Source organism: Cyanistes caeruleus, chromosome 1 (assembly GCF_971803275.1).
Source record: "Cyanistes caeruleus chromosome 1, bCyaCae1.hap1.1, whole genome shotgun sequence".
In the NCBI taxonomy this organism is placed as follows: Eukaryota; Metazoa; Chordata; class Aves; order Passeriformes; family Paridae; genus Cyanistes; species Cyanistes caeruleus.
Genome location: NC_141701.1, coordinates 51,504,889 through 51,532,132, shown reverse-complemented (window position 1 = coordinate 51,532,132; position 27,244 = coordinate 51,504,889). Strand labels below are relative to the sequence as shown.

Genomic DNA, 27,244 nt, shown 5'->3' with positions numbered 1-27,244 from the left:
AATTTTGTCAGATAATCTCCTTTCAGGCTGGTTCCTTGTGCACTTGCCAGATTTGTAATTTAGTGAGATTTGTTGCTTCTTCAAAGAGCTTTAGAAAAAGCTGAAAAAATTTTCAATGACAGATCAAAAGACTCAACTTTTCATTGCTTATTGACCGTAAGTGGACTCTTTCAGGGAATTACTTTGCACAGCCTACAGAACCACTTTTCTTATTAACCTGGAATTACAATTAAAATGTGCTGTAGTTAAAAACCACAGTAAGTTGGATAGTCTAATTGCAGTTTTGTTTTATTTTTAAAACAAAACATTAGAATGTACATAATTACTGAGATTGAAGATACTTTATTCTTTTCAGACAGTTCATCTTATATTACAAAAATCCTTAGAGGTCGTCTCGAACTCCAAAACCTGGTCCTTTGGGTGGTTCAGTCAGGGAAGTAAGGCCACCAGCTGGCTCACAAGAAAAACGTCCACTCCTGAAAAATCAAAGCAGTTTATTCATTGCTGGTATTGATAAAACCTTAGATTATGCTTAATTGTTGGATAGAAGAGAGTCAAAAAATCTGACTTAAGCCTGAAGCCACTATTTTTCTTTTGTTCTTCCCATTCAGCCTTCAGCAAAAGTCTGATGTAGCTGTTAAAGTGAAAGTATTCCAAATTCAAGTAGTGACAAATAATTTTGTAACTGAAATGCAAGCTATGACCGCTTGTTTTCTATTATATTCATTTAGAGGTTGGCCAGACAGCATCAAATTTTATCAATCATAATTTTGTTATAGATGCTTCCCTGTATTTTTTTGAAACTGTAACTCTTTTAAGATTACTGTTCTTGTATTCAAAACATCTTTATAGAAACAATAGGAATAGGTAACACCCTAGTCAAATTAATTTCCCCATTGACACAGACATAGGTGGCCTAATAAAGAACAGTGGGAAATAACAGATAAGAAAAGTTCAGCAATAACCCTCATCACTAACTATCAATCTTTGTTTTTTGACCAAAAGAAATTAGGAAAAAACAACACAACCAAGAAACCAACCAACCAGTCAGCCAACAGGAATTTGTTGGTTTAAATGATCTAGACAAAAATTCCAAAAGGTGACATCATTCATCTGTTAAGTACTAAGACAAACCAAAATTCACATTTTCACATTTCATGCTCCTCTGGTCAGTCACCAAGAACATGCAAATTCTCAGTTCTTTCCAGTTTGTTTTGGCTTTGAATGCATGCATTTCTGTTTAGTGAAATAATTAATGCTTTCTAGCTGTAGGCTGTGAACTCAAATCATTGCAAAAGTAATTTAGTTTCTCAGAAGAATCACCCTTCATGTAGGTGATCAATATAATATATATAATTTATAACTACATGCAAGTATAGATTACTATAAATGCAGCATACCTTGGGCCTGGTTTGGGAACTTTGCCAGCCTTTAGCTCATCAATTATGTCTTCAATGTCTTTGGGTGTCAAATCTTCCTGTAAAAAAAAAAAAATCATTGACAAAACAGACATCAGTTATGCCAAATGCGACACTTCCAAATTTACCAGATCAGTGTGACCCTAGTGCAGGTAATTTTGATCCTATCTATTAACACACATAGTGGCTTGAAGAATGACGAAAATTGAAAAGTCTACTGTCATTTTAACATTGAGACTTCATTTTACATGTAGTTACAGAAATTATGTTAAACAGCATTAATGCAGGCCAAGGGTTTGTGTTTTTAGCTTCTTGGTGTTAGGGAGCTGGATCTCTGCCTATCCACTACACACATTGCCATCACACATACTGCAGAATGGTGTTGGCTGCAACAAAAAAAATTTAGGTAGAGTTTCAAGACAGTGCTTCTTAAATTGGTATAATGAAATCATACTTTCCAACAGAGGACTTTAAAGCGCTTTCAAAAGCTTATCAAATACCTATTTAAAAATTCCACATTTATGGGCAGACCACAATCACAAAAGTGCATCACTTTGCTTGTATACCCAAGACAGGAACTGAAATGCAGAATACACTGACACACCTGATAGAAATGAAGTGTTCCAGCAAGAGGCCAAGAAACTAAAAGATGATGTAGGTAATAAGTTGTTCCTGCCAACATGAATTAGAAAACTGACCACAACTTCACAATCTGGAACAACTGGAAAATACAGGTAAGCCAGCAAAGCAGCTTAATCACTTAAAAGGAAATGTAGTACTTACATAGTAGTTGTCATTTATTTGTACCATCGGTGCGTTCACGCAAGCACCTAAACATTCCACTTCTATTAGTGTGAAGAGCTTATCAGGTGTTGTTTCCCCAACTTTAATACCTAAACCAATAAATTAATTAGGCTCAGCAATGGTTATGAACAAAAGTAATAAAGCATGAATCTAAGTACACCCTGGACATTGCATTACTTGTATTTTGGCTTTAAAAGCATTTGCAAAGTTAAACCCCTTTAAATGAGTCAAAATGTTTCCTTTAAACAGAAGTTTCTACAAAAGCATTAAATTGATTTTCAGATACATTTTTGAGACCTTGCTTACGGGTATGTTTCATTGAGAAATAATCATGAAATGACAACTCTGAGAAACACAAAAGATCTACTCAAGAACATTTTTAGTAATCAATACAATAAAATGGAAAAGTAGGAACACATAACTTTTATATGCTGATAGGAAATACATTAATATACAATGCTGAATATTCCCAAATTAACCAACTTCCAAGTGTTGTTAGCTGCAAATTCATAAACAACTTGCAAGTTTATACACAAAGGATGATTTACTGAACTGCACACATACTTATCATCCGTGGCATGTTACTGTTCTACTGCTAGAGATACAGACATTCCTCAGAGATGAGTTAGTTCAAGTAACATCTCAGAGTCTGATCTCTACAAAATACTCCATGGAAGGAAGAGTGCTGAAAAGCAGTTTTCCTCCACTTACTAGCAGGAAGAGGTTGGAAATAATAGAAGTTGTAAGTAAGGCCTGTCTCAGTAAAAACTACAGAATCATCCTTACTGCTTTTATTTCTCAAGCTGACAGTTTCAGTTAAAATTAAGCTATCTATGCAGTAACAAGACATTTCATCTAAATATGCCTTTTTCAGACAACAGAGTATATGAAATGACAGATAATAGACAGCTGTTCTGCAGCTCTTATCAATGGTTCTTAGAAAAAGTTAACACAGATTTTCATAGAAGGGGAAGAGTTGTCAGTTGCTGATCTTGCCCTCTCTTCCTCCCCATAACCACCCAAAAAGGAGGAAAAAACCATCAATTCACACACAAAACCCCTGAGTAGTGCTTGTATGCACCATGATGCACCATTCTCAACTGACTTTTTGGAGAACTCATAAATTATGTTAACATCATGTTATCATCCAGAGGGACCTTGACAGGCTGAAGAGGTGGGCCCATGTGAACTTTATGAAGTTGAACAAGGCCATTTTCTTCTACTATATGAAAAAATTTACTTCAGTATCATTAAATAAAAGTAAAAAATGCAGAAAGTGTATTACAAACTTGTGTCATACCAAGTTTCTTCTTAATGGCTTCTAAAATGCTGTCAGAGTCTCGCAGCATGCACGGTGTGGTGGTGCAGACCTGAATGTGGTATTTCCCAACAGGTTTGCGATTGTACATGGTGTAGAAGGTTGCTACTTCATAGACTCTCATGGGAGGCATATCTAAAACTTCAGCAACCTGTGACAGGAAAAACATGCTGTGTTGAATTCTCAGATGGGAGCAGTAAAGGCGTTTGGCAAACCATTTCACTGAAGTCACCTGTCCTGTTTGCAGTAACAGTTAAGTAAGAGGGTGGGGGTGGGTATCAAAGCACAAATGTATTCCACGTGCCAAGACCAGACACTGGAGTTCTTTGACTGGCATCAAACTTCATGAAGCCACAAATCAGCACAGTGAGGAGCCAAATCAGCTCCCCTCCAGCATCTCTTGTCAGATACAAGGGGGATGCGAGGAGTCAGCTGGGTGTGGGCTTTCCTTGTCAGCTCCAGCTCACACTGCACTTGGGCTCTGTGAATGAACAAGCCTGTACGAGCCTGCCCACACTAATCCATGGAAGCCTTTTGGTAAGTAATACTTGCAAGCTGGTACTGTGGTTATCTAATTCATACAGAGCAAGTCTCCCTCAGGTTCTGTGACACACCAGGGCTACATCTGCAGATTCCTGTCACAGCTAATAAGTAGGGAATGAAGTACGATCTCCATGAAGCCAGTTCAAGTATCCCTGACCTCATTAACCTGGAACCCTGGCAAACTGCTCAAGCTGAGAACTGGCTCTGGTTTCAATAGTGTAACTGTTTTAAAGTTCCAGTTTCTCTAGCAGGCAAATAACAAATCATGGAAAATATTTGTTCACTTAAAAGCCTTAAGATCGTTTCAAACATAGTATCAACCTGAACTTAAATAAATGAAGACACACTCCCAGCATTAATGGAGCTTTGAAGCTTTATGTTCTGCTGTAGAAACTGTAGCAGACTAAGTTCCCTTTCTTTAAATGCTAATTTATCTCCTTCAATCATTTCTCTAATGCTCACAATCCTCACCTTAAACTGAATTTAAAACTTTACACTTTAAAACTGTTGATATTCCAGATGGTAACACAAAGTACAACAGATTTATTATGAATATTATGAATATAAACCAGATTTTTTTATTTCTTGGTATTTGGTTACTGTCATGCAGCCTCTTACTTTGGAGCAGTGTAGTTGTCTGCCTGGTTATTTTGAAACAATTTTAATAAATAACCTGACAAGTCTTCTGGTTGCTTGCTGTGAGGCAATACCCAACACTCTTAACATCTACTACACCAACACTGCTCTGCAGAGTCCTTACAGACTTAGAGATTAAGTATAATCCAGGCAATGTGTGAAATGCCATTAATCTGTGAGGAAGAAAATTCCACTGACATTGCCTTTTTTCCTTTCCCCACATTCAGCAGTGAACAAAATCAAGTTTCTGTTCCTAATTCCAGGATTGGTTTGGGAGAAGAGCCTATCTGAATAGGTTTTATCTAATTTTTGATTTTGATTTGATTTGTTTGTGGTGTCTAGCAATGACCTAACATTACGTAAACAGAGCCCTGAGTTTTCTGCATTAGTCTTCCCTTTTATTTTTAAAAACCTAGTCTCATAGGGAATTCTCACAATTGTGTGCCACATGTAAATTCCCATGTTAGTAAGCTTTCATTAATTAATGTTAATATTCTAGTAAGATACTAAAAGAAAACAATAAAATTATGCTTGAAAGATAATTAATTACTAAATACCTTGTTCATAGCTGATATGGGCAGCCATCCATGCTGTCTTTGGGCCAAATCCAGTACTGCCATGACAGCTGCAGACTTGTGTCCCTCTGGGTAGTTGTTTACGATCGCTTCTATTCGCTTGTTAAAGGGAAAGAAGGAAAACCAATCAGTACTGCTCTAAAGACAAAGATGTCTCTGTATTGAACTTTTTTTTGTCTGCATACCTTTAGGTTTTCAGATGTGAACTCAAATGGAGTATCTGGATTGTTTTCAGGACTATCTCTATGCTGCAAGAAAAGAAAAACATGTAAAATTGAGTTGCCAGGAAATAATTTGGTACATATTTACTGTTGTAAAATACAGCAGTTACACAGTTACAGTTGAGCTGCTTGAATAAAAACTATATATTTCACTTAAAATTCTGTAATACTACATTGATGAAATATATTTGGGAAAGGTATCAAAAATTGATAATTATTTAATCATTCTTGAAAATCATTACCTATTCCCATTACTTCCTATTAAAAATTATTTACTGAGAAATACATGAAATTATATATTGAGGAAATGTAAGGTGTTGTTCTAAAAATACACATTTTTAACACTGTTAATACAGTTTGACAATTATGTTGAAATTTACAATAGGCAGAGTAAGAACACCCTGGTTAATACCTTAACAAACAAGAGACTAAAACAACAGTTCATTTTTCCTTTTACCATGAAACATTAATTTAAAAAAAAAAAATCACAATTCAGTAAGAAGTTTGTTGTAGAATTAAAACATTTGCACATTCAAACAAATTATTAGTCCATTTTAACATATTGTTTTGATTTCTAATGGATTTCAACATTTTCATTTTATATACAATTCTGAATCAGAATGTAAGAAGCAGAATTTTGAATTAGTATTTCAAAAATAAGGTATTCTAACAAGTTATTTTTAAGGTGATCTTCTGTGGAAACATCAAATTATAATTAGTTCTTCTGTATTCAGACAATAAAAATCTGGAGGTCTTGAAAACGTAACATTTTCCTGTACTAAAAGCTTAGTTCTGATGAAAATCCTTTTCCACCAGAAAATGTTCCTGCACAAAAAATTTAGCTGTCTTTAAGCAGCTCATTTTGGTTTCCTTTAAATACCTGTAATTAGGTTTAATTCCAAACTTCATATGGTTTTCAAATAGAGAAAACTTCAAATTAAATGCAGTTTTTGGGAAAACACCAGCTATATTTGAGGCTTTAGGTTAAAAGTAATCCACAACCAGCCAATAATAAAAGCTTTAGAAGTGTATTTAGAACAAAGAAATCCCCTCCACTTCCATTTGGATCATTTCCTCCAGTAATCAAGGGCGATTTTGCAGTTGCCACACTACACTCTTCTTACTGGGCAGCAAAGGATTTAATGAAAAGCCTTAACATTGCCAAGACACTTGCATGCTGAAGTGTGTTTCATCAGTGAAGAACTCAGAACATGTGTGGTCCACAGCTATGTTTGGATTTATAAATTTTAATATGGAAATATTACAAGGGCAAATACTTCAATTACATCTGTTGGTCTGTCCAGGGATTACCTTTGCTTATCCTGTCTACGTCCCAAAGTAGACAATTTGACTGCTACCACCAGTTTGAAACCACTGTGCCCTCACCACAGTTTCCATATATAGTCCAATATAAAACTACCATTGATAAATACTTCACTAAGGATGACTTTCCTATAGGAACAAGAATTAATGAAAGATGACTGATGCCCTTTGAACACGCTAGTATTTTATTAAGTGATAATTTCTTGCTTATTGTGTTGTTTACAAAATAACATAAAAGAGCTTTTAGGAACATGATTCCCATTATTTTAGACTGACCCTTCCAGACAAAGGATTTGATGACTCATACTTAATGTCTTGATGAGTGTTTTCTTCCAATTTTAATGGAAGTTCTCAAAAAGAGTCTGATGGAAGAAAGGCTGGTTGGAAATACTGTACAACTTTTATTGTTTTTTTCCCTTACAGACATTTCCATGTCTTAGCTGCACAGATCAATTCCACAATTCATGATAAGTATTTCCATAACTTAGCTTTTCCTTCTCAAATCTGCATGTCTATTTTGCTATTATTTTGTCTTCTGTAGTTATTTGATAGTTAGCAATTGTATTTCATCTCGATTTCCTTTGCAAATAAATGTACTTGATTTATTAAAACTCTCTCTTTGTCTGGAGCAGCTGTTCTTTTCAGTGTATCATCTTTAAACTGGTATCCTTAAATGCCCTACATGTGAAGAGGAATAATAAAGACATATGTTAAATTACAGAGTGGTTGAAGTTGGAAGGAACCTCTGGAAGTCATCTGTGTCAAACTCTTCTGTTCAAGCAGAGCTGCTTGCCCAGGACTGTGTCCAGATGGCTTTTTCTGAATATATCCAATAATGGAGACTCCACAACCTCTCTGGGCAACCTGTTCCAGTGCTCTGTCACCCTCATAGTGAAAAAGTGTTTCCTGATGTTCTCTGAGGCCATTGCCTTTGGTCTTGTCACAGAGCACCACTGAAATGAGCCTGGCTCTGTTTTCTTTGCATTCTCCATCCCCACAAGTCTTTTTCCAAATATCTTCTCATGCTCCCCAATTTCCCAAAGTCTTACGTGAAGTTCTCATTCCATTCATACATTGACTGTATCACATTTCTATTGCAGAACAGAGCCTATTTAAGTAGGAACACCTTCACTGCAAAGGCTACCCAAGCCACAGATGCCAGTGCACTCCCATGGAAGCCACTAAGGCTGCTGAATGGCCACCTCATATTCTTTTTGCTACACTGACCTGGGCAATTTTATTATGCTTTCTTTTTTTCCCAGTGATCTAATAATCTCTGCGAAAAAGTTGTCCTGAAACTTGACCTATACCCTATGGTAAACACCAGTTGAAAACACTGTAAACCAAAATTAGAGAACTGGGTGGTCTGCAGGGACAATGTTCAGAATCCATATCAAATCAGCACTGAAAAAATATGTATTACTCCTCCTCTAAAAGGAAAAACCCTACATTCACTGCTCTAACAGAACTCAAGATATAAACCCTTCTTACTTTAAGAATGGTGAGAGTGCTCTCAAACTCAACTATCTCACTGACCAACTTCACAAGTAACTAAAACTTGAATACAGCAAATCAACCTTTTGTGCTGAACTCCCTGTGCAGCCCTATGACAAAGCCCACATCAGGGCTGTTGATGTGTTAAGGAAACTCAGTCCATGTATTGAAAACAATAAAGTAGAAGAGTTAAGTTTTAGCTGTTAAGAAGGCTAAAATCATGTATAAGTCAAGTAAAATCAGGTAAAAGTCAAATATAGAGAATGCATGTTTTAATGAAGAAAGGTAATCCGAATAAATGTCTCTGGAATTAGGCCTTCCCCAGCCATCAGAACATAGAGATTTGGAGCATCACTCTTACATTTCTACAGGAAAAAAATCCACCTAATTTTGTACTTGATATCCTCTCACTGGAAGTGTGATGTAGCTGCCTGTGATGGCATCTAGTTGAATTTAATGAATGAGAGAATGGCTCTTCCTGAGTATTTCAGAATACAAAGGCATCTCAGCAGAAGTTCTCTTATTCCTGTGTGTTTCTGCTAACATGCAACATGTTTGTAAAGGGAAGCATAGGCATGCAAATCAGAAATGCCTTTTAATACTGGATTTTATGACAACCAGGTCCCTTCCTAGCCTGTCCTCTGCAATTACAACACAAATACTCTTCATGCATTTTCCTTCCTCACATACAGATTTTATATATGAAAAGTGCAATAAGTAGCAGCAATAAGCTTTGTAAAACAAACCCAAGACATTTTTGTGTAAACTGACACACTAAGAGGACCACAACAAGTCTGAGTTACTCCCATTAGTCCTGCAGTCTTCAAACAAACTTTGGACACTTCCGTTTGTAATTAAAAAAAAAACCAAACCACCAACTTTTAAAAATTGTTTTTTCCTCTACAGAAATCCAGGGGGAGTCCAGTTTTCTGACTGTATATGAACACCTGGTGTTGATTAAAATGCTTTCATCTCAAACCAGCAGGACAAGTTTCCCTTGAAATTTGGCATTTCAAGTAACATCTGGAATTCAGTTAGGGTAAACAGTTACACACACATACAGTGACATCCAACTGTCTTCTTCCCATTACTTCAGAGAAGAACAAATATTACCTTATTAAAAAACAATTGAGAAAAAAAACCCAAAACAAAATAACAAGAAAAAAAAACTCCCACAGAAACAAGTTCTTATTGCTCCTCTAGCAAAAATTCTGCTGTGGAATAAGTCATCAATGATGCCATTAAATAAACATCTGCAAAGCACTCAGCTTTTCTACTTGACTTTCTCTGTTATCAGGCTCCTTCCTGCAGCAAATAATTAAACAACTACATAAATCTTGAATTTACAAAGCTATGTAGCTTCATATGTCAGACATCAACAACCATTAGGGTGCCAAAGACATCTTTTGCCTGTCTTCACCAATCTCCAACTACACTTGAAATTTCCTAAATTGCCAGACTACAGCATTTCCTCTATTCCTTGAACCCCAGCTCTCACCCTGTAAATCACCAATTCCTGCTCAGATTTCTGGAAAAGTACACAAAGTATATACTGAGATCCTATTAACTTCATTTTATGGTTAAAGCTGTAGAGACAGCTGCAGAAAGAAAGAACAACAACAACGTGTCCAAAAATCCTGAGCACCTGTTTGCAACAGTGGTCAACTCTCATAAAGGGCTGATTTTTACCAAGGGTTGGGAAAATGCCAAATTATTCAGCTGTTAAACTGCAGACCAGCTAAAGCTCTGAATGGAGCAGAATGGGACAAAATACACTCTCAAGATGCTTCAGGTTCTCTTCAGAGGTAGACAAACAACACAGCTGCTTTATACACTTAAATTCAAGGGCTTTTTACTTTTTGCAATCACTACTACTGTTTCTGCCTTTTATGACAGTGCCTAATGGTTTCCTTGTACAACCTGCTGTATCACACAGAACATGAACAAGAACTATACTTTTCGACTCCTGTAAACACAGCTAGGATGTGAGCCCATGGGTAATTCTGCAGCAAATTTCAAAAACCAAGAAACTGCACTTGCAAAATGTTTAACAAGATTCAATTACAAATTCAACTCAAATAAATAAAGGAAACAAGAACTGGTTCATAATGAAATTTTAAGTTTAAGCAAAGTCTCATCTGCAGTCACATACAAATTATGGAGCATTTTCACTATATAAGGCAAGAAACACAAGAGCCAAAAACTAAAATAAAACCTTTTGATACTCCACTGCAATTCTAGTAAAGGTTCTACAGAAAAAAAAAAAACCACTCATCATTGTAAATGCCAATGGGTTTCTATAGCAAGGTTCTGCCCATCAGAAGCTTTTAGGCAGATTTGAAAAAGCATATGCCAAATTCTTCTGACCCATCCCCCTTACAATAAAGCAGATTATTTACCACAAATAAGGCTCCAGTGGCATTGCGCTCTGCTGTTCCATGCAAGTATCGGATCTGTCTTACCTACAAGCAAAATAAAGTGTTAATAGTGCACATACTGCTAGTGGCTGCTTTCAGAACCAGTCTGATTTCCATTCTAACTGTAAGCCATTAATTCTATTGCCATCACTAATGGCAATAATATTAATAATTTAATAATTTAAAATAAGTCAAGGAGAGACTATTAAGGGGTTTCCTGTACTAACAGGAGAGTAAATCTCTTGACCAGTTCAAACAATGTAGAAATTAAAGGATTTAACTCTGCTACTGCCTAATTTCAATGCCTTGAACACAAATTCTCATTCAACATTTCATAAAGAATTTCCTAATTTGTGACTTTATATCCTATATGCTATAAATTTTGCAGAAACCACCACTACTACTTAAGTTCTTCTCCAGTAAGCAGTTACATGCCTCTTCAGCATTTATGGAACCAAACACTGAGAACTGGCATAAGAGGGCAAATGTGAAGAATGAACAGAACACAGACCCGTATGCAAGTTCTGTTTAACTATTCTCTGTACTCTGACATGCCAGAACGGATCAAGATTTCTAGATTCTGGCCGGTATTAGTAAGGTTTGATCATTTTACCGCATGCGTTTACTGTATTAAAACTTAATTTTGTATTAAATGACGTTTATTTTTACACTTAATTCTTGAGCAATTTTGAGATTTCTTAAAGTAGAATCACAGAATGGTTTGGGGTGGAAGGGACCTAAAGATCATGTCGTTCCAATGGCCTGCCGTGGGAGGACACCTTCCACCATACCCGGCTGTTCAGAGTCCCACCCGACCTGGCCCTGAACGCTCCCAGGGACGGGATAGGTCATATGACAGGGAAAGGCTGCAAACATCCTGTGTCACTGCACTGCGGCTACGACTGCGTGATCCGCTGCTAGACTGAGCTGCTCAGGCCGTCTTTGCAGAAGAGCCGGGACTGTGCGTCCGTGCTCCACACACTTGCATTCCAGGCACCGACCTACCCCCAGGCCCCCCTTCCCCACGCCACGCCGCGGCCTCCCCGCTCTCCCGCGGCCTCTCCGACTCCCGGCAGGCGGGGGCAGGGAGCCCTTACCGAGCGTGCGGCCGCGGCGCGCAGGGCAGCGCACAGGAGCATGGCGATGGCGGCGGCGGGAGCGCCGATCCCCGCTCCTGCTGCTCCTCCTCGTCCCGATCCCTCTCCTTGAGGCCTGGGCTCGCCCTCCTCCGCGCAGCGCCAAGGAGACCCGCGGCGCGCATGCGCCGGGGCGCGCCCGCCGCGCGCGTGCCCGCTCTGGGAGCAGAGGCTGTCCCGGCTGTCCCCGCCCGGCGGAGCCCGGGCCCCGGGGAGCCCGAGGAGCTCCGCCTCAGGGTGCCCGCGGGAGCTGCAGCCTCTCGTGGCACACACACGCGTGAGAAATACAGATTCCTTCGGAAACAAGAGCTGGTAACAGCGGAAAATCGCAGGAAACGAATGAGGTTTTTTCGGCCCTGTTTCCCGCCTTGTTGCTTGGGGTTTTAGTGTTTGTGCTGCTTGCGCCTATGTTTTGACCTCCCTCAGGAAAAACAATAAACATTGATTGTCTTTTTGTCCTCTGATAAGCATTCTCGTATGACACCGTAATCCAGTTATTACAGTACAAATGCTGGAACCGAAGATGACAGAATCCCAGGATGGTTTGGGTTGGAAGGGAAGTTGAGGGCGATCTGGTTCCAACCCCTGCCATGGGCAGGAACACCTCCCGCTAGACCGGGCTGCTCCATCCAGCCTGGGCTGGAACGCTGCTGGGAACGGGGCACACACAGTTTATCTGAGCTGGGTGTAAGTCACAGCCTCTTCCTTAGATGCAGCTGGTGTTTAGGGACATGGTTCACAGGTACATCCTTATGCAGAGCCTTGGTCATTCAGGTTTTGTGACGGGGAGTGCAAATGTACCCTTCTCACTGTCAAATCAATTCACGTTTTTCGAATAGCAGCTAAGAAGGAAGTCTTATATTCCAAGGAGTACTCAGCATTCCAGATTGGCAAAGCATCATCTGATGTTCTCACAACTCTTACCATATCCTCCTTCTCTATTAGGAGGAATCTCCCTTGCAATCCCCACCCTGTAATCTACCCTGGCTTTCAGTGGGGCAGCCTTAGTAATTTCATGAATTTCACACTGAAAATCTATCCATGCGTATTTTATTTTTACAAAAACTGATGATTTGCTGGTTGACACTGCGATTAACAATTACTTCTAGTAAATACACGGAACAAAAATTCTGCTTTCCTTATGGTGTTTTCCTTCATCCAAAGCATTAACTTACTTTTTCATCTGCTTACTTACATTGAGAGACCCTCTTTTATTTTGTATAAACTTTCAAAAAGTCAGGATTAACTGCACTACACCAAACTGAATTTTATTAAAAATATTTCATTATTAGGGTATGAATTTGTACTGATGAAATGATCCATCAGGACACTTGTTGGGACAAAAGGCCAGGTTAGGGAGAACCACCGTGGCCATTCCTATGTAGGTGCACCTGGAAAAGAAAGGTTTCCTGTAAAGAAACCCATGTGTACCAGGAGACAAGTGCCACAGTACATCTCAACAGATAGCTCTAGAGAAAAGCCAGAACACAAAACATTGCACATATTAGGACATTTTAGGGTACTTATTACTCTTTCAGGTTTTTTATAATTATATATATACTTACAGGGATATGTATATATGTGCACAGATATACTTGGGAGCTGTTATTGTAATTAATGGCCTTTTAACAGAATACTTTTCATTTGCAATGAGGATCAGGCAGGATGTGCTACTAGCTGTGATTAGATTACCCCCCTTTACATTTGGGTTCAGTGTAGTCAGTGGTGGTGTTCCTGTTGCTCATCATTTCCTCAATGCTGACAGATACTATCAGCATTTGTAATTTAAGTACTGCTACCAGTATTTGATATTTTAATTGATTTGTTTTCACTGTTTACTTTTTCATAAACCTCATTTTTCTACTTGCAATCAAATAATTATTTTCTGAGTCATTAGTTTTTTTTTATTAGTATGCATTATGCCAAATAATTGTTGTCAGGCTTTTGACTTAAGTGGAAATAATAGTAGGGACGTTTAATGGGCGTTACATTACTCTCCATTTTGAAGTACAAAAATAAACAAATCAACTTTCATTAATCTTTCATCCATTATTCATGTACACATGTACAGGCATTCACTGTATATTTTCTGACATTCAAAAGTAGTACTTTCAGCTACAGCAGCACAAGTAATATTAATCAATCATACACGAAAATGTTCAATTTTTATTATTTTAGAATTATAGCATCATGGCACGGTTAGAAGGGACCTTAAAGATCAGTTCTAACCCCTCTTCAATGAGCAGAAACACCTTTCACTAGGCCAGGTTGCTCAGAGCCCCATCCAACCTGGAACACCTCCATGGATGGGCTATGCACAAATACATGCTCTAACATTAAGTAATACAAATAGTATGTAATTTTCAGTGTGGGCACTGTGAATGTTGGCAAGCCATTTGAAGAGATCCTTTTGAAAGCAAGTCATCTGGAGAGAACCTAAAATCTATCAAATGGTATCAAAAGCTTTTTATCCCATTAAAACACCTTCATCAGCTCTACTGTCAAGTATGTAAAAGAGAAAAAATAAAGGCTACTAAGATCTCTCTGGTCCTTAAAAAAAAAAAATAAATATTATGCATTAGTATGTCCATATTTGACCAATACAGAGACCTATTTTAGGAAGTGTGAAAGCACAGGGGATAAATACAAGAGATCATATTAAATTATTAAGACCATAAAATGTTGAAAAACAAAATATTTTCAGTTGCAATCTTCATGTTGCAGCCCTGTACAGAAAACTGACCTCTATCTGTATACCCAGGACTTTTTAGATGAAAAAGTGTTGTTATCAATTTGATATGTTAGCTTTAATTAATCAAAAAAATATACTTACTAAGAGCAAAATTAGTGTAAAATACGACCTGAGACCGATTTCTGTAAGCAAAGTAAAGTCAAAGCAGGCAATGAAGTAACTGCTTGTTTAACATACTCACTCAGGTACTGTAAAAATTAGAATGGGTATTTATCAGCATCACAGAAGAACTCCTCCAACAAAAGATGACTGTATGGGTAGTGTAGAGTTCATACATGGAACCACTCCCACAGAACATTTTTCTTTAGAGAAATAACTACAAGAGGACAGAGACTGAAAAGAAAATGAGAAGGCACGTGGAACATGGAATTAAAATACCCCACAATTACTTTTGTTAACTATTTGCCCAAATGTACTGTACACTTTTATAAGTCCTTTGATTTTATTTGGACTTTCTACAAATGCAGTTATTTCAATATGCTGTAGCAGTTTAAACTTTAACTTTTATGTGAAAGTACATTTCATATTATATATGAAAGTTCAAATGCACTTAAAGTTTAAAAAGAATCCTAATTTAAGCTACTACTCAGTTTATTTAAAAATAGGTAATGATAACTTTAATGTACCCATAAAGACAGTACTTATGCTGGGAATAAAATAATCGTAGTATGTAATTAAAACTTTGTTACCCAAAGGTGAAGATTTCTTTTAGAATGTGACTAGGAATTATTGAATTTATTTTACAGATAGAAGAATGTGAGGAAAATGTGTACTGACTCCCAGTAAGCCACTGTAAGTCACCAAGAGCTGGAAAAGAACAAAAGCCCACCAGTTTTGTGGGCATCCTATTTTGTGGGTTATGTTTTTCACCTAATCTGAGAGAAATTCAGTTCATGGTGAGCAGGCATTCATAATCCCTGATTTGCAGCATAGGAAGGGCACTAGGAGCAAATTCTTCTCAATGAATAGAGAGGGATGAGGAAGTAAATACATTCACACATTTAGCATTAGACACTTCAATGCCCAGGCTATGGACCTGCACTCTTTCTGGAGTTAACTGACCCTTGTGCTCCCAATGTACAGAGCCTGCAGAGCTACTTCCCTAAATTAGTCTCCCAAGTCAGGTAGCAAAAGCTGTAAGGAAGAGCATCTTCCAATTAATGTGCACAATTTAATTTTAATTCTTACATTGCTTCTGTATTCAGGCTAAATATTAATTTAAGCTGAAGAATGTTTTGATGTGTAAATAAACTGGTGTTACAGACACTCCTTCTCTCTTCAGCAAGGCTATGACAGGCTGGTGTGGCTTCCATTGGCATCTCCTCACTTTTTCATGTTAATAATCTGTGAAGTTCAAACACTATACAGAAAAGGGATCAGCCTCTTTTTGCAGTAGCTTTGAACTTTCTTTATTCAAAAGGGCAACTAGAACTATAATTAGGTACAGCTAGCTGTCATTATTTAGCTCATTCATTATTTATATCTTCCTCCCACAGTGCCTGTGAACCTCACATCTTGTGTTGTCAGAGATAGGAGTCTGAATGTTGCTTTCAAAAGCTCCAAGTAACACAGTACTCCCTGTGGTATGGCCCTGGATTTGTAATCTGGGCTTCAGGGTGCTGACCTAGTGCAACCAATGATGTTACAGCCTGTAGCATCCCATGCTCAGAATTTGCTGAGGCAATCTCTCTCCACCTTTCAGGCAAGCAATCAGAGATGAACCCTCCAGCAGACAGCTACTCCCTGCATGTACTCTAATCCTTGTCAATCCCTCACTGAGATCTCTCTCCACCTCCTGCTGGGTAAATTATTGTTTTGATGTTTTGTGAGTTATTGTATTACCAAGTTCTGAAAGTTTCTGGGAGATGGGAGAAGAGTTAACTGTAATTTTCAGTGGAGACAAATGCAGGAAGACCATAAGTGGATGGAGGTTTAGCAGTTTTCTTTTAAGCTCCTGATGGTCAGTAACACACTGTCTTTTTACAAAAGCCCTGCATGACCAGAATGGTCACAGCTCTAGTAACAAGTTGCATTGCTTTGTCATGGTCTTTAAGAACAGATTTCCTCTTTTCTACAGTATGCAGATTAATCTTTCTGGGATGCCTTCTTCTCCAAATCCTTCTCTGTGAAGGACTAGCAGATGGAAAACCAAGAACTTGAGAACAGCCTGGTGGGTATTGAGTGGGTGAAGTTAAAGTAAAATACAGTAGAATTGCCAAAATAGATTTGAAATTTCTGTGGAGTTTTTCCCTGCCCACCCCTCCATATCCCCACCATTTTAAAAATAATAAATAAAAGTTTAGACTACATATTGTTTTAAAAAGAAGGCAGTGCAGAAAAGGAAAACCAATGACCTACATAAAGAGAAATTAAAATGCATTACCCCTCTTGGGGTTGAGGTTACAAAAAATAGTAACAAAAAAATGCAACACAATAAATGTGTTTATGAAAGGAGACAACATCTTCATTTTGCCCCTAAAGGCAGCAAAATTCTACCAGGAATTAATTTGACTTCTGGTCAAATTATTATTATGCAGTTGTTATTACTATGCAGTTTAAAAGGCTGATTTTACTTTGCCTAGTAAGACTTTTAGGGCACTGACTTTCTAATGCATTAGTATCTTGTCGAAAAGCAAATGCTGCTCATTCTGTCAGGTATCCTAAGGCACAGTAAATTTCTGCCCTCCTTGTCTACTATCCTGTCTATTATAATAATTATACTGTATTTCAGTAACTTTTTCTCCTGAGTGATTACATAGACAGCCTCCTAAATGACCAAAAGCTGTTTTTCATTTGTTCTTTAATCTTTGATCTGTTCACCTTGGATGGTCCTGGCAGGACTTTATGCTTCTGTTGGCATAGCTCTTGCTATCACCAGGTCAGATCTGCCTTTCCCTTGCTTCAAAGTGGATCCTCAGGGAAGGAACCTATTTTATCTAATGTAAACCAAAACATGCATTCCTACTCAGAGCTACCTTCACAGCTCTACAGATAATAATTACAAATGCAGGAATTAAGTTTGTCTTATATCCAAAGCCTGGAGAGTAATTCAGTGTGTTGGGAACAGATGTGCTGATTTGATACCTTAGTGATTTGTTAGAAACCAGCTGTTCCACACTTCTGATACCTGTGGTGAAACAAATCTCTGCCAAGCTGACAGGAGCATCCTGGTGCACAGATCCTGCTTGCAACACGAGAGCCTCCCACAGCTGTGTTCCCTACACACTCACACCATTCTGGGATCCAGCACCCAGTGCGGGTGCCAACAGCGTGACTGCCGGAGCCTGGGTCCCGCTTCCTCATGAAAGCTGACACAGTGATACACGCTCACACTGCAGAGCATGAGAAGAGACAGAGGAGAGTTCCAGACCCAAAAATACATATGCCCTTACTCATCTGCACCTTGCTATTCCTGCCACGATAGACACTGAGATTTTAAATTTGCCATTTGTCTTCCTCTTCTGACCGTGTTCCTAAGAACTTAATTTCATTCTCTTAGTTTCTGTTGCACATTCATCACACTGTCTTTAATCATCATCAGCCCTTCTAAGTCACTCGTCCTTGGGTTGTCTTCTTCAGAGATCCAGGCATGATTTAACCCGTCCCATCTTAAAATAGTGCCCTTGAACTCACCTGCCTTTCCTTTTTAGTGCTTTGTCATCCTTTCTCTTTATATCTCTCAGCATACAGTTCCTATTTGGGGTTTCATCAAAAAGATTCCCACATCAATGCAGCTTCTGCCCTTGTACTTTGCTGACTTCTAAGTCTATTATGAATTTCTGCCACTCTCATACTCTTTTCTCTCTTCTGAACAAATGTCTAGTGATTTCAATCTTTCCCTATTCACAGCCATTCAGAATATTGCTGCAAACACTTTTTCCCTAAATTTGGCCACAAAATATGTTCTGACTTTCCTTTAGTCTCCAAAGGATTGTTTTTGCTTTCAAGACAAGTTGCATTTGGAACAGTTTCTTCTATTTAACCCCTGTAATTATTTTGATTCAATTATACAACAGCTATTTTGAGTCAGAAACTGAGCGACATCATAAGAAATGGGACCAGCAAAGATACCAGGTATCATTTTGCATCCTGGACCCTTCCTGACTAAATCCATGGTTCAATCTGCACTACACTTGCTAACTGTCAATCACTCTTCAAAGGTAAGCAAGGACCTACCTTGGCACTAACTCAACAGAAATGCCTGTCTCCACTGCAGGTGCTGTCATACAGAGAATGCTCTTTCCATCTTGGACGCTGTCCTTGTGCAGTGACAAGAGATTACCTGGCTTCAAACTGCCAGCTCAGGTTTGGCATCAGTTCAACCACTTGGGCTACAGAAGGGTGAGTCATGAACAAAAACCAAGTGCATGGGATTTCCTGGGCAGGCCCTTGTGCAGGTCTGGTTGAAGTGGGTTCTGTGGAAAATCTATTACAATATGCATTGTCCAACTGTTTCATCTTTGCCCTGTGCTGCCCACTAGGAAGAAATTTCCTGTGTGTATGAATATTTAATACAACTTTTAAATTCTTTGTTAAAGTTCCTCTTTGCTCTGATGACAACACTTAAGACTGCTGGAACTGATAGCAGACACACTGGTGGGTACTGATGTGTCATTTTCTTGCACTTGCCCATCTGTCCTCTCCTGTTTAATGCTTTGATTTAACCTCCTGGAGGCAACGTAGAACTTAAGAGAGGCTTTACTCAGAGGAACTGTTCCAATGACCAAACTAGTTCTAATGTAAAAAAGCTATATTGGAAATTACTGTAATGACTTGAGTGGAAGAGTGATGTAAAGGAAAGGAGAACCAAATCCCAGTTTTGGCAGATGCATTCTTCTCTCTCGCAGTTTCTCCTCCATTTGTGGTGTGGATGATTCTAAACTGCCAAATGTAATATTTATTATCTCAAAATCTGCTCAAATCAGTAGATGTTCACTGCTTGGAATGCTGTCTTTCCTATTTTGCACAATCTAACTGTAATTGGTGTTAAGTTATTCTTATTTATTATGGAAATACAAAATGTGTTACTGTGCTCTTAATCTGCATAGACTGAAACCATCTGCTGTGGTTCACAGTTGAAGAACAGAAGATTATAAATTCCCTCTAGTATTTGTATCCAGCCCTCATTAAACAAGTAATCATTACTGCTACCAAGTTGTAAGTCAGAGAAGTGCACAATCATCATCTTAACATTTAAGCATATGAATGACCAATTCTTTTTTGTAGAAAACCCAATATTTACATGCACATTTACCTTTTTACTGACAGGAGAAGGCAGCTTAAAGTGGCCCAGGTAGAGTAGGAGTAGAGGGTGTTTTCAAATGAGTCAGTGATTAGCTCCATGCTGAGTGAAAGGTGATTTGACAAAAAAAAAAAGAAAAAGGGAAGTCATGATGTATTCAGTTGCAGGATGACCTAGTTTACCTATAGAATGTCAGGAAGCAAGACTCAGTAGGGATAACTTTGCAGTGAGAAGACCTTTTTGAGAAATATATTTTGTTTGTGTTGTACCCAAATATGCTACAGGTCTGCTTGAGTTAAAGCAGAAACATGAGGCGTCCTGCTTGCCTTGTACCCAGACATATCACGAGACTGTTTGACTTAGGAAGTGAAATATCGTGTAACGCCTGTTTGCTCAGCATAGTTATACAAAAATAGTAGAGCTGAGGTAATCGTACCCAGACTGCAAAGACCTGAATCAGACAGTCAGCATGCAGTCTGCAAAACACCCACCTGGAGAGGCTGGGCTGGACCTGCACACAGAAGGGTGTAAAATCTGTCTGGCAGACAGAACAGACTGACTCTGACCTAGAAAAAGAGGAAGAAAACCTTTGGACCAGACTGGTTTTGATCTACAGGAAAGCTGTGTCTAAATGGAAGTGATACACAGTGGAGATTGGGGAAGGGAGAGTATGCCCCCTTTAGTTCTGGCTTCCCATGGAGAAGTTGGAGAGCTGTCAAACTCAGCCACCATTGCCTTGGAGGCTAAGAATTGTCAAATGATGTAACCATCAGAAACCACAATGCAGCAGCAGTGTCACAGTATTGTAGATCTAAGGCTTCATGTTTAGGTCTGTATGTTTAAACATTGCTTGATTTTTATTTGTTGACAGGGGGTTTGCCTAAAAGCTGAGCATAAACAGATGCCTTCTTGAAGTATTGACTGACTCACCCTCTCAGATCTCTTCCATTACAGTGGTCCTTGGAGCTCAGATGCGAAGTCAGAAAAAAGCAGATTCTGGTACCAACACCGGTTTACCAGGCCTTGCAGGATCTGAGAAGAAACTCCTGCCAGGGGATGTAGTACCACACAGAAGCTGAGGACAGGAACAGGGTATCTGTGAGTCCAGTGACCAGTCTCTTGTGCAAGTAAATACTGGAGTGTTTTTGTCCATGTATTGAACACTTAAGAATTCTCACTAGTTTTGGATATTCAATATATGTAGATAGAATTGTATCCTGCACTTTACCCATACTCACTCTGTGTCATCCTCTGTCAATCAACATACTGATTCAGCCTTGGTCTTAGATCCAGCTGAGTTAAACCAGAGGTGAATTTGGTTCTGTCTGATTGATAATTAGATTTTTCTTATGTTCTAAATTGAATAGAGAAAGAAATAAGAGCAGCAAGGCTAAATTTGTTAGAACAGATTTGAATCCTTATTTAGCTTTTTTCCGTGATGCAAGTCTTCCACTCACTATCTACCCTTATGTTTCCTAGAACATATTTTGGATGATGCTGCTGCACTCTTTCTGGAACTGTTTACTCAATGTATTTGTTGTATTTGCAGAACATTTTACAAACAAGGTAGGTCAAATTTTTTCCTTGTTGACATAATTCAACAGACTACACATAGGTTAGCTGGAAGTAATGTGGTCCAGTTAGTTTTGTTTACAGATTTATTCAATATTAATTTTAAACTCTAAGTTTACACCTAGCTTTCTGTCTGACCTTAGGATGGGAAAGTGCCAAGGCCCATTTTTCACTTGTTAAAAATTACACCTGTGAATAAATGTAAGAAACTTTCAGGCCTTTATCATTAGATTTTAATTGTATTTTCTTTTAAAAAAAACCAAACAACTTTCAACCATTGGTCTTTAAACTGTTTTCCAAAGAAAAGTTCTTTTTCCTATCCATTTAAGGGAGCAGGTTCACTCATAATTACCCTGGCCTGACTTCTAGAGGAAGCAATATACTAAGATCTAAGATGTCAAAAGGAGGAACCACAGAGCTTCTTGGTAGATTTAGTCTAGAGTCAGTTCAAAGAGGCTGAGCCTTTTGCTGACTTTAAATATACAACATTTATTTTCTATCACAGAAAAAAATTTAGAAAAAGGAGGTGATACAAGGCAGTGTTGTGACCCTGTGAATGCCTCAGAGAGTTTTCAACAGCCTAAGTTAACAGGCAGAGCTCCTCAGGCACAGACACCCTCAGAACTGGGTAGGTGTAAAACTATCTTCACATCTAAAGATCTAGTAAGATGACTCAAGCATGGCACAGAATCTCACCTCAGTGCTTTATATCACTGTACTTCCCATATGTCATTATGAATATAACACTTCTCCCTCAGTCTGGAAAGGCCTGAAATAATGAGCTTTATCCTCACAGCATCTTTATGCCTGGATAAATATTATGCTAGTTTGTTTCTGAAGATCATAGCCTTTGTAGCCAAGCCTTATAGATGCTGTAAAGACCTGACTTCAGAGAAGATATAAAAATAATTGTGACTCCTTTTATCATGTATGATGCAAATAGCATACCTAAGTCGGTTTGGTTAGGCAGCCCTCTCATCTGATTTAAAACTGTCAAACTGCTCTCCTTGTGTCTCACACATACTTACATCCAGAAATATTCTTTTTGTTCAAAGTAAACGGAAATAGACCCCTTTTCAAACAACGTGTACTTCAATGTGGAACATATTGCCATGCAGAGAATCCAAAGGCAGATTTTATGCATGTTGAGAAGATGGAAATGGAACAAATCCATTATTTGTACCCCCACTAAATAAAAAAAAAAGCCACCAAAACTATGAAGCACAAACATCACCTCTGTGTGAGTGCCTGAGCTCCAAGCTGCTAGGAATGGTGAGGATTTGTCATCAGTATTTGGTTTCTCCATTAAAATGTGACATACTGCTGGCCACTGCTGGACTGGATGGGTCTTCAATGTGACCTCCTGCGGCCAATTCCATTTTCACACACTATGTTTTTAACATACAAGCGGACAACAAAGGCCTATGCTGATACTGTGTTTTAGAAGGCAAAATCATAAACAGTAAGTCCCTGTGAGGGTTCTTTCAGATATTCAGTTCACTTCAAGTAATTACACTTCACAAAAAAACTGAGAGATTTTTTAAAGGAAGTTTTTTTTTTTATAGATTAGCGTTTGTTAAAAGAATAGGTTTGAGTCGTGAAGAATGCATCTAGTCTTGAAAGGCTGGCATTTGTGAGGCTGCACTGTTACATACTAAGAGATGCTAAATTTGCCTTTCTCCATTTCATCATGGTGAGCACTGAATTCAACTAGGTTTGGTCAACAATTGCATTAGAGCTTCCTCGTGAAGGTTTGAGTGGTTGCTTTATTCTGACTTCTTCATGACTGCTTCTTCATGACTTCTGCTTATTCATGACTGTTATCATGAAACAAATGGGTGAATTAAAGGTCAGGATTTGTTATGAGAGATGGACAGTCGTGAGCAAAGCGCTGACTGCTGTTGGAGCAGTGCCTTGTTCTACCGCAGCTGCTGGCTCCATCCTGTGATCCAGTTGCACCAAGAGGAGTACAGGGCTGCACTTGCCAGTTGTAAAGGCCAAGCTGATGGAAAACATCCAGCTGTGGTTCAGAACACTGCGAGGAGTGCTGCAGCTCCGCCGGCAGCACCTGGTGGGCTTAGGGAGGACGCGGAGCCCGGTGCGCAGACGGAGCTCGCTTCACGCCTGGTTATTGAGTGCCACCCAGTGGGGGCTGCCTTATCCGGGAATGGAGCTGGGAATACACGGATGCCTACAGGGTCAAAGCACACTGGGCTGGTAGAGCTTTTTTTTGTTGTTGTTGTTGTTTTGGTTTGGGTTTTTTGTTGTTGTTTTTGGAGGGGGGTTGCTAGTTAAAAAAAAACCTGAGGACTACTTATTTTCATATGAAATATATCAATTAGAGTGTCTGCTAGCTGTTACTGTGCAAAGATTCTGTTTGCATTCATCTGTGATTTTGTGCAGTGATTTCTATTTTTGGGTTCATTATGGCCTTGTAAGCAGCCTTTTTAAGCTATGGGTAATAAAGTATTTCCACTTTAACCATGGTAGCATAAAGCGGCCACACATGTGTTAGAGGTATTGTTTGTATATTTTAAATAAATAAAGCATATTGGAGCAGACAGTTCTGTCGTGTATTTTGCAATTTATTACATTACCCCTACATTTTTGTTAGGTAGCTACTAAGTTAAATACTAGAGACAACCAAAGTCATTGCCTTACATTTGAAAGAAAGTCCTGTAGAGGCTTTCTAGATCACAGTGCTTAATAGCTGAAAGAGTCACATGTGGAAACTATGGGGGTTAGGTGTTTTCCTTCTCAAGATTGTGTCTGTGAAGTATGGTACTTACCAAAATAAAAACTTGTGAGCAATGCTGGTGTTCAGAAGGTGGCACATAAACTCCCAAAGCATTGTGAATGTCAGAAGGGAGACATTACTGTACCCCCCAGTCAATAGATGGCTCTATTCTCTGCCACTTGGAGCAGTGTTTTGAGAAGGACCTCCATTCAGGCTGTCCATTCCTCTGTACTTAGGAAAGATTGGTAAAAGGTGATAATTGTCACAAGGCAAAAATCCACTTACATAAATTTTAGATCATGTCCTGACATGCAAAACACATGCCTGCAGTAGATAATGTACAGTACTCCCAAGCTAGAGGACATAGGACACAGAGGAAAGATGGAGACTGAGGAGACAATGTTGTTCTTCACAAATATGGAATACATCCTGGAAAATCTCTGTCTATAAATTTATGCTCTGATTACAGCATGCAAGATAAAATGAAACAGATACCAGACACTCTATGCTTGATCTTGTGGCTCCCTTTGTCAGAATAATTTTCATTATTTAGGATGGTTCTTTTAATGGAAATGTTATTTAAAAAAAAAAACTTACTGGAAAGTTAAGTGCTATTCACACAGGTTAAATGTAGCCATGGAAATTAGCCTCCTTTTGCTTAACCTGTATCCAATGGAATGAGATAACTTTTTCTACAATTTGCAACAGCTAAAATATTGTGTAAATGGAGTATAAAAGCAGTCCTTGGAAATTAGAGCCCTGAAAAAAAGAGCTAAGAATATCACTGACAACTACAACCATATTCATAACTTTAAAGAAAAATGTGTGCATGCTGCTCTGACCCTGCAAAGTTCTGGCACAAGATTTTATGCTCAGGAAGAGCTTAGAGCAAAGTGTAAGCTCTTAAACAAACTGGTCTGCTTAAGGAAATGTTGTGCCTCAAATACATGGCTATTTGCAAAGCATGTTCTTTCCCTTCTGATGCCTTGTGACCAGGAAGATAATTTATAGCAGTTCTTTTGAAAGAGCATGGCCTTCTTCACACTGTTTAGCCAACAAAAGGACAATCTGTGATTTTATGGGACAATTCCACTTTAGATACCTGAACAATCCAATGTGACTTTGGTGGCTCAGGGACTGCAATGATGCAGCAATATTTTCAGCCAGCATATGATGTTTGGGTGTCTTAGTTCCCCAGATATCAAGTAAGTTTTTACCATTTTTATGAGCCTAAAGGAGATAACAGATCAGACAATATATTATTTATATTATATTAATTCATGTGAACTAATCTTTCCAGGAAACTGAGGCCTATAATTTGATACAAAGCATACTTACATTTTTACCCTTAGTAACAACAATTTTCATGCAAATAACAGATACTAAAACATTCAGCTGCAAGGACAGCTTTGGGTTTTGCACACATAAGCACAGATGTACAGATACGGAGCTCCCCTTATTGCCAGTGTGCTCCAGCTGATGCTCTGGTTCATATAGGAACAAGAATTAAGAGGCACTAATTTGCATGTAAAATTCTACGGATGTGCAGCTTCATGTAATAAATTTTGAATCATACTAAATAATAAGAACATACTGTCTTCATGTGTAAGTCCTATATCACCAAATTAATTCCGAAATATTTTCTTCAGCATTGTAGCATTCAGCATTGTAAATGACTTCAATAACATCTGAATACACCCATACAACTTCAGACAACTTAATGATTTATATATTTACAAAGATTCTTTTCTACTTGATTTTTATCTTTTGAAAAACAAAGTGTTATCAGAAAACAGTAAAACCTGGCCAAGTAAGGAACTCAATGTTACCTGCAGCCACAATCCTTTATTAAGGATTATTATTGTTATTGTTATTATTATTGATAATCCTGTGTAGTCCTTGGAAGAGGAGTCACTGGTGGGACAAGATCTCTGCATAGATGTTGGGTATCTGATTTTTCCAAATTACCTTGTCAACCAAGAACTGGAACTTGACTTGTTTCTTCCGTGCTGTGCCCTGACTACCCTTGGAAGATGCCTCAGAGGAAGTACTGAAAACAGACATTTTGTAAAACAAATGGAAGTATTTTAAGCAATTTTTCTATCTTCACAGCCCTTAGAGTTTCCTAAAAATCTGCAAGCAAAGCTAAGTAATTTTTTTCAGAGCTCAGCAATTCCTCTTATTTACATATGTGTGAGGACACCCTCTTAATCTTAAGAAATCTGAATGTAACCGAATCTTCCTCAACTGGCAAGGAAGAGCAGTGCCTAAGTCAGCACACATTTTTATAAGCTAACCTTTGCAAGGCATTGACTTGTGAATAGCAATTTCTCATCTCCCCTGCTATGCTGCAATTTAGTCCTCTGGAAAGACATTTTAGGTAAATTTACCAAAGACAAATGTAATGATGATGATGATATATTAGGAGCTCCCAAGCTGGTTAATTTTCAGAGGCAATGGAAATTTATTGAGAGCAGTGGAACAGCCTGTGCTAGCCTCTGGTCACAAGATAAAAAGGGTTTATTTTTAAAAACATGAGTGAGGATTGAGCATCATAATCTATTTTCCACACTATTGCACCCAGGTCAAGGAACCTTTGGTGTTGCACAGGGAAAATGCAGCAACCTGGATGCCCAGTGCTCCCCAAACACCAACAGAGTTTCAGAGCCACAACTGAAATAAAAATCCCCAGTAAGGTGAGCCAATGGGTTCCTCTGAGATGCGTGTATTCAGAATTGTCATGTGGATGCCATACCCACTGTTTACCCATCTCATTCCCTGGGGTATAACAGCTTAAGTGATAGAGAGTTTGTGTTTCACACACTTTTTTTTTATTAATAAATTTGTTTAAGGATTATTTCCTCTGGGGAAGTTTTTAATCTATGTTAGTTTAATTACTTCACTTATAGTGAGTTAATATTAGTCTTCTTGCGAACCTTTATGTGCTTTTAAGCTTGTTTTCATTTTGGCTTGGAGTGCTTTTGAAGAGACATATATTAAACTGGAAAGATATATATTCCAAATCATGAGAGACACTACCTACAGAAGCTGTCACA

At 38.4% G+C, this 27,244-nt stretch overlaps 1 protein-coding gene and 1 long non-coding RNA gene across 5 annotated transcripts in view; one reads left to right on the top strand and one right to left on the bottom strand.

The window, feature by feature from the left end:
• Positions 1–24,012, top strand: part of LOC111924969 (uncharacterized) — a 28,820-nt gene extending 4,808 nt beyond the window's left edge. The window contains exons 1-10 of one of the 4 annotated variants that reach the window (XR_015287705.1): positions 12,027–12,229; positions 15,384–15,429; positions 16,340–16,439; positions 16,715–16,807; positions 18,854–18,978; positions 19,176–19,233; positions 20,834–21,006; positions 21,359–21,445; positions 21,957–22,079; positions 22,507–24,012. This is a non-coding gene — a long non-coding RNA (uncharacterized LOC111924969). Of the gene's footprint in view, positions 1–12,026; positions 12,230–15,383; positions 15,430–16,339; positions 16,440–16,714; positions 16,808–18,853; positions 18,979–19,175; positions 19,234–20,817; positions 21,007–21,358; positions 21,446–21,956; positions 22,080–22,506 lie in introns of those variants that run through there. The other 3 variants (XR_015287703.1, XR_015287704.1, XR_015287707.1) reach the window with 3 other exon arrangements.
• Positions 271–12,045, bottom strand: NDUFV2 (NADH:ubiquinone oxidoreductase core subunit V2). The gene is made up of 8 exons (XM_023921321.2): positions 11,847–12,045; positions 10,732–10,794; positions 5,480–5,542; positions 5,277–5,393; positions 3,523–3,691; positions 2,202–2,311; positions 1,401–1,477; positions 271–476 (listed from the first exon to the last, which is right to left on the bottom strand). Exons 1-8 carry the CDS (start codon positions 11,886–11,888, stop codon positions 383–385), a joined length of 735 nt encoding a protein of 244 aa, XP_023777089.1. The 5' UTR covers positions 11,889–12,045; the 3' UTR covers positions 271–382.
• Positions 24,013–27,244: the final 3,232 nt, after the last annotated feature.

Coding starts and splice junctions, on each gene's coding strand:
- NDUFV2 (XM_023921321.2), bottom strand. CDS start 11,888: ATGCTCCTGTGCGCTGCCCTGCGCGCCGCGGCCGCACGCTCG. Junction 1,478..2,201: donor AAATAAATGACAACTACTAT/GTAAGTACTACA, acceptor TTTTTTTTACAG/GAAGATTTGACACCCAAAGA. Junction 477..1,400: donor GTTCCCAAACCAGGCCCAAG/GTATGCTGCATT, acceptor TTGATTTTTCAG/GAGTGGACGTTTTTCTTGTG.